Source organism: Piliocolobus tephrosceles, unplaced genomic scaffold (assembly GCF_002776525.5).
Source record: "Piliocolobus tephrosceles isolate RC106 unplaced genomic scaffold, ASM277652v3 unscaffolded_31887, whole genome shotgun sequence".
NCBI classification, from domain to species: Eukaryota; Metazoa; Chordata; class Mammalia; order Primates; family Cercopithecidae; genus Piliocolobus; species Piliocolobus tephrosceles.
This window is the reverse complement of record NW_022315295.1, coordinates 1-8,508: the sequence shown is the minus strand read 5'-3', so window position 1 is coordinate 8,508 and position 8,508 is coordinate 1. Positions and strand designations below refer to the sequence as shown.

General features: G+C 37.9%; 1 protein-coding gene across 1 annotated transcript; it reads right to left on the bottom strand.

The window, feature by feature from the left end:
- Positions 1 to 6,694: 6,694 nt before the first annotated feature.
- Positions 6,695 to 8,502, bottom strand: LOC111534467 (heat shock transcription factor, Y-linked-like). Its single transcript, XM_026452207.1, has 2 exons — positions 7,988 to 8,502; positions 6,695 to 7,506 (listed from the first exon to the last, which is right to left on the bottom strand). The coding sequence occupies exons 1-2, from the start codon at positions 8,498 to 8,500 to the stop codon at positions 6,820 to 6,822; spliced, it is 1,200 nt and encodes a 399-aa protein (XP_026307992.1). The 5' UTR covers positions 8,501 to 8,502; the 3' UTR covers positions 6,695 to 6,819.
- Positions 8,503 to 8,508: the final 6 nt, after the last annotated feature.

Sequence of the window (8,508 nt, the reverse complement as noted above, 5' to 3'; positions counted from 1 at the left end):
GAACTTCTGCCCAGAGATCCAGATTGACACAGCAGACAAGGAGATAGAACAAGGAGATGTTACCGCCTCCGTTACAGCTTTGCTGGATGGGCCGGAAAAGACCTGCTCCTCACTGCCCTTATGCTTAGAAAAGGATCTTGCCAATGATGTGAGGTACCTTGATCCTAATCTGCCACCAATTGTGCTTTCCTCCTCTCCACCTGGTCCTCTGAGCTCAGCCACCTTCAGCTTTGAGGCCCTAAGCAGTCCAGATGGCCCAGTTGTCATCCAGAACCTTCATATCACTGGCACCATTACAGCTCGAGAGCACAGTAGCACCGGATTCCACCCATGCACACTGTGTACTGTGAAATATGAGACAGCCCTTGACGATGACAACAGCAGCAGCCTGCAGCAGCTGGCCTGCCACATTGTGAATCATCGCTATCGGGTTCTTGAATCTGCAGGTCTTCAGGAGAAGAAACCGGATCTATGAAATTCATTAAAAATGTGAAGGATCCTAAAAAGCTCTTTCCAGATCTTCCATTTGGAAACATGGACAGTGACAGAGTAGAAGCCCGTAAGAGCCTCCTAGAATAATTCCTAAAGCCACTCTGTGCAGTTCCGGAGATCACTAACAGTGGGGAGGTGCAGGAGTTCCTTGCTCTGAACACAGATGCTCGTATTTCCTTTGCCAGGAAACAATTTACGGTCTCTAGAATAGAGAAAATGGTGGTGAATATCATTGTGGACACCCTGAAGACAGTGTTTCCTTGCTCTGAATCCCAGAGCCTCACAGAGGATCTGAGTGAGGCCGAGACTGAAAGCAAGTCCCATACAGAAGGCAAGAAGGCTAGCAAGTCCAGGCTGTGGTTCTCATCCAGTAAAATTTCTCCTGCAGTAAGAGAAGAGGAAGAGGAAGAGGGAGGGAGGAGGGAGGGAGGAAGAGAGGAAGGGAGGGAAGGAGAGAGATTTATTATGAGAAAAGAGCTCCTGTGGTTATGTAGGATGACAATCTCAGTATTTCCAGGGTGAGTTGAAATGTTGGAGGCACACACAGAAGAACCAATGGTGTAGTTCTTGTTTGAGTCCAGAAACTGAGAACCAGGAGAGCTGATGGTGCAATTCCAGTTTACCAACCAGCAGGATGAAGACCCAGGAGGAGCTGATATGTCAGTTTCAGTATGAAGGTAGGAAAGATTCTCCCTTACTTGGAGGAGGTTCGGCCTTTTTGTTCTATTTAGCTCTTCAGCTGATTGGATGAAGCCCATTCACATTAGTGAGGGCTAGCTGCTTCCTGGTCATCTTCCCTTATCTGTAGTTCTGCATTTTCATTAACATGTGGTCAAGCACTATTCAAATATGTCAAACAGGAAATGTCAGAAATAAGCAATTCATACATTTTAAATTACATGCCATTTGGAGTAGCATGATGCAGTCTTACAGCATCCCACACTGTCCCTGGTAGGATATGAATCACCCCTTTGCCCAACAGATCCATTCTGTATACACCACCCACCCATTAGTCACTTAGTAGCTGCTTGATTCTCAGCTTGACTGTTGCAGTATAGCAGGGCAGCGGCAGTGTTGGTGATCAAGGACCCCTTATTGTACTTCGTAATGGCCCCAAAGTGTAATAGTGGTGATGCTGGTAATTTGAATATGCCGAAAGTAAAGTGCGTCCTCTAAGTGAAAAAGTGAAAGTCCTCAACAAGGAAAAATATTGTGTGTTGACGTTGCTAAATTCACAGTAAAAGTGAATTTTCTATCCATGAAATTGTGAAGAAGAAAATAAATTCAGGCTATTTTTGCTGTCATATCTCAAAATGCAGAATTTATAGCCACGGTGTGTGATAAGTGCTTGGTTAAGATGGAAAAGGCTTTACATTTGTGGGTGGAAGAGATGAACAGAAATATGTCCTGATTGACAGCCGTCAGACTCAGAACTATTTGTGATTGCAGTCATACACTGAAGATTTTTGAAGCTATCTCCCTTCCAAGGATAAGAAGAAACTACTGTACTCAGTGTACCAATGCACATGTTTATCTCATCCAAAACACCCTCACAGAGAGACCCAGAATAATAATAAATAGCGGTGTGCCTAGAGGAGCTGTTACAAACAAAATTTGCAATCATCTGTAGTTAGAGTGCTAATTTCCTAATTAAAATTGCTCTTTATTTAATTTAGTCAGTATTTTGACTGAAATCCTTGTAAAGAGTATAGTAAAATTTATTGATATTTGCATATAACACTGTCAAAAATATAGAAATTCCTTTTTTAATGTATGCAGTGACTTAAAATTTAGAGTATATTTTCATATTTTTTATTCCATTGGATCCTAACAACTTTATTTTATGGTATATGCTCTTATCTTTATTTTTCCAAGTGACTATATCTATATAATTAAATTCTACTTTGTTAAAAAGGATGACATTTTTCTGTTATGTTAATTTTATTTAAATTATATGTATGAATTTATTTTCCACATATTCCATACAGAAAACTACTTCATAGAAGCTTTTTGATATATGCTGATAATATTTATAACTAGAATCTAGTGGTTTCTTTTGCAGCATTTGCTGACTGAATAAATGCATATCACTATTGGTTGTATGCTGGTCTATGGCACTCCAATTTGATACTATATCCAGATGAATACAGGTACAAAATGTACAAAATGATAAATGAGTCATTCATGAATAGATGCCATTAAATTAGAAATGAGTGCAGGGTGTAGAGCTTGTGTTTGATATCACAGTTGATCTCGTCATACTAATCACCAAAATTTTAATGTTATGATGCTATTTCATATCTTAATGGTTTAGTAACTAAATTGGTCTTCAAATATTACATACATTAAAGTTTTCCATTGAATATGTTATATGAATCAATTGAATAATATTACATTTGTGAATTAATACAGTATCCTCATAGGCTTCTACTACCAAAGATAACCTCTATACCTTTGTAATATTCATCATCTTCATGTGTTCTGCAATTTTATGTTATAAAATGCCTCAGGGGGAATCTGGGAAAATAGCAGAGTAGGAAGCATGAGAAATCGGTCTTCCCACCTACACAATAGTGTGGACAAAATCATTCTGTCTGATGTAACTATTTTGGAATTCTGGAATCTATTAAAGGCTTTCAACTTCAAAAGAACACAATTTTGGTCAATTTAAGCTCTTCGCACAGTATTAGTTCCCCAGCCCTGTGACAGGCAGCTGTGCACTTGTTCCTGGAGAAACCTACACACAACTTACAGGAGCCAGGATGACCAAAAAGATTCTGTCTCCCTCCTCCAAATCTTGAGGTCCTGTGCACTAATTAATCTTTGACTGCTGCTTTATGTATCTCACAGAGGTACAGGAAGATAGGCAGCCATTGTTATTGCCCCTTGTATCACTGTTACAGTTTCTCCCACTCCAGGCTGAAGTGACTTGTTGAGGATTTAAAGAACCAGCATCATTTTTCTTTCCTTCATTTCCCTCTCTCTCTCTCTCTCTCTTTTTGTGGAGGGTGCAGAGACAGACATTAAAGACTAGGACATTCAAAAGGAATGGAATATACGAAGGAAATTAGAATGTAATTACACATGCTCAGGGAAAGGTATGTTACTCTTTTCAGATTTTCAGGAACTTAATTGTTTAATCTAGTATTTTATGCCAGTTTCTGCTTTTGCGGTAGTTTTATTTTGTGTGTAACATGAAAAATCTAGCCTCAGTCTTGAATATTCCACACAATAGAGGTTGAGATAAACATCTTTTCTCTCATGGATTTCATTAAAAACCTCATTCTGTGTTAGTTCCTAATATCTGCGGGACATGACTTTCTGTACTGACTCAAATATTTTACCTAAATGTCTGAACCACACTTTCTTTCAGCAATTATTTAGGCAGGGAACCCAACCCCATCAAACACAGAAATGGTCTCTTTCCTGCGAATATATCTAAATTTACTCCTCCTTGACTGTTTCAATGAACGATCAAGTTCAATCTCAAACTAATATTGTTGGAGTCCAAACCTCAGAGATGTTTTTTTTTTTTTTTTTTTTCTTCATAGTCAGTGTGATTTTTCCTTAAATTTGTCTTGCACTTATAATCTCTGGCTTTCACAGCAGTTACTTTGGCAACTATTAATTTTGCTTCAGTGAATTAGAAAAAAGTGCTTGACTTCTATTAAATATTTGTCACTTAACAAATAAAACCTCTAATATAGGTATTAAAATCATTTGTTTTATTTTATTTTCTCTTCTCTTCTCATCTCTGCTCTTCTCTTTTCTTTTCTGCGATGAAGCTTCTCTTTTGTTACCCAGGCTGGAGTGCAATGCTATGCTATCTCAGCTCACTGCAAGCTTCACCTCTTGGGTTGAAGGGATTGCCCCGCCTGAGCCTCCTGAGTAACTTGGATTTTAGGAATATGCCCTCATACTGGGCTAATTTTGTATTTTTAGTAGAGAAGGGATTCTCCATGTTGGTCAGGCTGGTCTGGAACTCCTGACCTCAGGAGATCCAGTTGCCTCGGCCTCCCAAAGTGCTGGAATACACACACACACCCCCCCCCACACACACATATATTCAGAGGAATATATATACACACACATACACACACACATATATAGATAGATAGATAGATATAGATAGATATAGATATAGATATAGATATATAGATATCAGATACTTTGTTACATGAGTGCTGGGTATCCAAGACAGATAGACAAGAAAACTAATGTGATAGATAAGAAACACCTCCTGGATGGAGTGATGTCTGTGCTGTAGGAATCTTAAACAGGCAAATAGGGAGGGAGGGTTTTATCTCCAAGAAAATGATAGGACCAAAGTTACCAGATAGATAAGGTCATGTCTGAAAGTGGAGCTATCTGAATGTCTGACTGTGGTGAAACAGAAAGACATGAAGATGGAAGGAAAACAAATATGAGATCTGGAAGGGATTTGTTCAGCCATGTTGAGGATATAGACCCAGAATCTAAAAGATATTAAATCCTGACAAAAGCAATTAAATCTGATTTTGCATAGAGCATCAAACAACGTGATGAAAATTAGAGGTGGGGTTTGGTGGTTCAAGCTGGTAATCCCAGCATGCTTGTGGGCCAAGGTGGGTGGATCACATAAGGCCAGGAGTTATGACCATCCTGGCCAACAACGTGAAACCCCATTTCTACTAAAAATATAAAAATTAGTCCAGAATGGTGGGCATATGTAATTTTACCTACTCAAAATGCTGAGGCATAAGAATTCCTTGAACGCTGAGGTTGAGGTTGCAGTGAGCTGAAATAATGTCACTGCTCTCTAGTCAGGGTAACATAGCAAGGTTTTCTCAGAGAAGAAGAAGAAAAAAGAAGAAGAAGAAGAGGAGGAGGAGAAGGAGAAGAAGGAGGAGGAGGAGGATGAGGAGGAGGGGGAGGAAATTGTGCATTAGAAAACATGAAAGGTGGACTCTAACAGGAGGTAATTAAAGACACAAACATGTTTGAATGCTGTAATGTAAGATCAAAAAGGTTAACTGTTCCAGCCAGCTGTGAAATTCCACCATGTGCTGACAATGATGCAATCCGAGAGCATAATATGATATAAAATTTATTGTTCGAGTGATGACACAAATAATTGTGATCATGGTCACTGAACTCACTAGGTATGAACTGCAATGAAAAAAATCTTTGCCAACTAAAATTCAACTTTAAAATGGGAACATCACACACTGGGGCCTATCATGGGGAGGGGGGAGGGGGGAGGGATTGCATTGGGGAGTTATACCTGATATAAATGATGAATTGATGGGTGCTGACGAGTTGATGGGTGCAGCACACCAACATGGCACATGTATACATATGTAGCAAACCTGCACGTTATGCACATGTACCCTATAACTTAAAGTATAATAAAAAAAATAAAAAATAAAAATAAAAATAAAATAACTGGTGAAATGTAATTGAGAAAATACTGAAGTATATAGTGTGTGTTAACCTTTCTCTAAATTTTCAGACTGTCTGTATGTTTCTTTGTGTGTTTCTGTGAGCATTTATTCCCTTTGTGCCATGCAAATTCTTGCCCCTATTTTATTTATGCCAGATTAATTGAGAAGTCACTTATTTTTTTTCCTAACTCCAGTTACTTCTCTTCCCTTGCCTGCTGTCATTGTTTGGTATGGTATGTCCCTCCAATTTTCACGTTGAAATTCTGTGTCTATTGTGATGGTGTTGACAGGTCAGACTTTTAAGAGATGCTTAGCCATATGGGTGCAACCTCATGACAGATAGTATTATATGGAGAATAAGTTAGGTGTTGTGTGGGTGGACTTTGGGTCAAAGGATGAGTTTTACCCCAAATTTCTGTTCATTGAATGTCTTTCATCCTGTGGGGCCATCCTGCCATGTTGTAACGTACAAAGAAGATCTCCTCAGATGCAGCCCTTTGGACTTCCCTGCCTCCAGAACCATAAGCAAAATAAGTCTTTTGACAAATCACCCAGGCAGTGGTATTGTGTTGTTTCAACAGCAAATGAACCCAAAGACTATTGTTTCTTCCTCTTCAGAGAACTAAATTAGGGAACTTACAAAGACACATGAAAAATTTCCTTTCAAATGATCCATATATTTATTTGTAAGAAGTAGTACAATAGCCTGCCACTGAAACAAAACACCATTTTACTCTTAACTATACTTTCATAAATAAAAAAAGCAAACATAAAAGTAAACATGCAATTTTATTGCTCAATAAGGTAATTGCAGAAATCTTTATTTATTTATTTATTTTGTCAATGTAAATGTTAGTCTCCATTGTCACACATAATTTGGTGCAGTTTTAATGGAAGATCAGTTTTAACTAGTGTGATATTTGTCCACTGGTGATGGTTGAGTAGCTGGCCTGGAAAGAGTGCTAGATGATATATCAGCTATCGTGAACATTTGCAACCACCGGTGGCCTGCTGGTAGCAGGTTAGGATGTGGAGCCTGATTGACTGATACTACAGGATATCTCATTTGAACAGCAGGTGATTCTACCATCAGCTGCAAAAAACTGTTTTGACAGGGAGATATTATGTGGTATTGAGAAGTTGTGGTTGTAATAAAATTCACAATGCGGCCCCTTGCTTGCATGTATGTGCTGTGAGAGTGCATATGAATAGTGCTCAACTGATTTAAAATGGCACGTTGATCTGTTGCACTTTGTTCTGATGGTCCAATTGAGGTTGAACATGAAGGAGGAGGGAAACCACTTATAATTGGGTCAGATGAACTAGCAATTATCTTTCCGACAGAAGATTCCCTTGTTAGAGACATCTTTAAATTTGTAGAGGTTGAAAATAAACTTTCTTCACTAACTTCAGCAGCTAAGGCAGGATTATGCTTCTCCCTGTTAGCCCCTTCTCTAAAATGCCTCTGGTTGAAATCTTCATGGAATAAAGTAGGTGTAAGTGAAGCATTTTTAACGTTAATTCTTCTTTTCACTCTTACTAAAAGTTGGGGACAGCCACGTTTGAAATTTGGATTATAATAGCACTTTAACTAAAACAAACAAACAAAAATGTAATTCAGTACCACTTTAAACCAAAGGACAAGTGACAATAACAAATATAACACAATAAATTTCAGATTTCTGCTTCATCACACAAACTTAATGTCATCAAATAATTCATGAATATTGTTTACTATTTTTACGAATGTGCTTTTTGGAAAAAAGCACTCAAGTTGTTAAGCCCTCAAGGGAACACATGTTACATATTAATAGCAACATTAAGTGGCTTTGGTACATTTATTTGGAGTTCAGTGGTAAGATTCAAAATTGTTACCAACATTTCTTAAAACCCTGAAAGTTTAATGCTCAAGTTAAACTCAATAATTTCAAAATATTAAATACTTTTTACCTTAATATTGTCCATAATTTTCAAAATCTTGTCATACTGCATGTATTAACATATTTACTGATGTAAAAAGTAAAATTACTTATATACTTTATGTAAGTTGGTAACTGAAATATGTTAAGTACCTTGCTTAAGACACAGGATTCTTTCTCTTTGGCCAGAAAGGTGGGTAGAAAGGCAGATCTTTGAAAATTCGGTCGAATTTTACTAAATCCATAAAGGTTGAGCTGTCGAACAAAACTTTTGATACTGTCAGTTTGAAATATTCTGCAAGGATTCTTCCTTTCCAAAATTTCTTTCTTGAAGTGTTCTTCATATATCACTATGCAAGTTCCATTCTCATCCCATGAAATAGACTTGAATTGGTCACTTTCAACTATTTTCCAAAGTTTCCCAGGAAAGGTCAGAGAAAAGAAATCATTATCTTTATCTGGCTCAGAGACACAAACTGTGTAACGTGGTCTTTGTAAGAAGAATCCTTGTGACAAAACCTGAAAAGCATTTTCTTCAATCATTGACTTTAAGTCTGAGTCCCCAGGGAATGTGTGCTCACACAATGGAGACCTAGTGGAGGCTTCTGAAACAGTTAATTCATCTTTGGGAGAAAAATCTTGAGTTTCTGAAGAACCGTGTTCCATCTCAAATA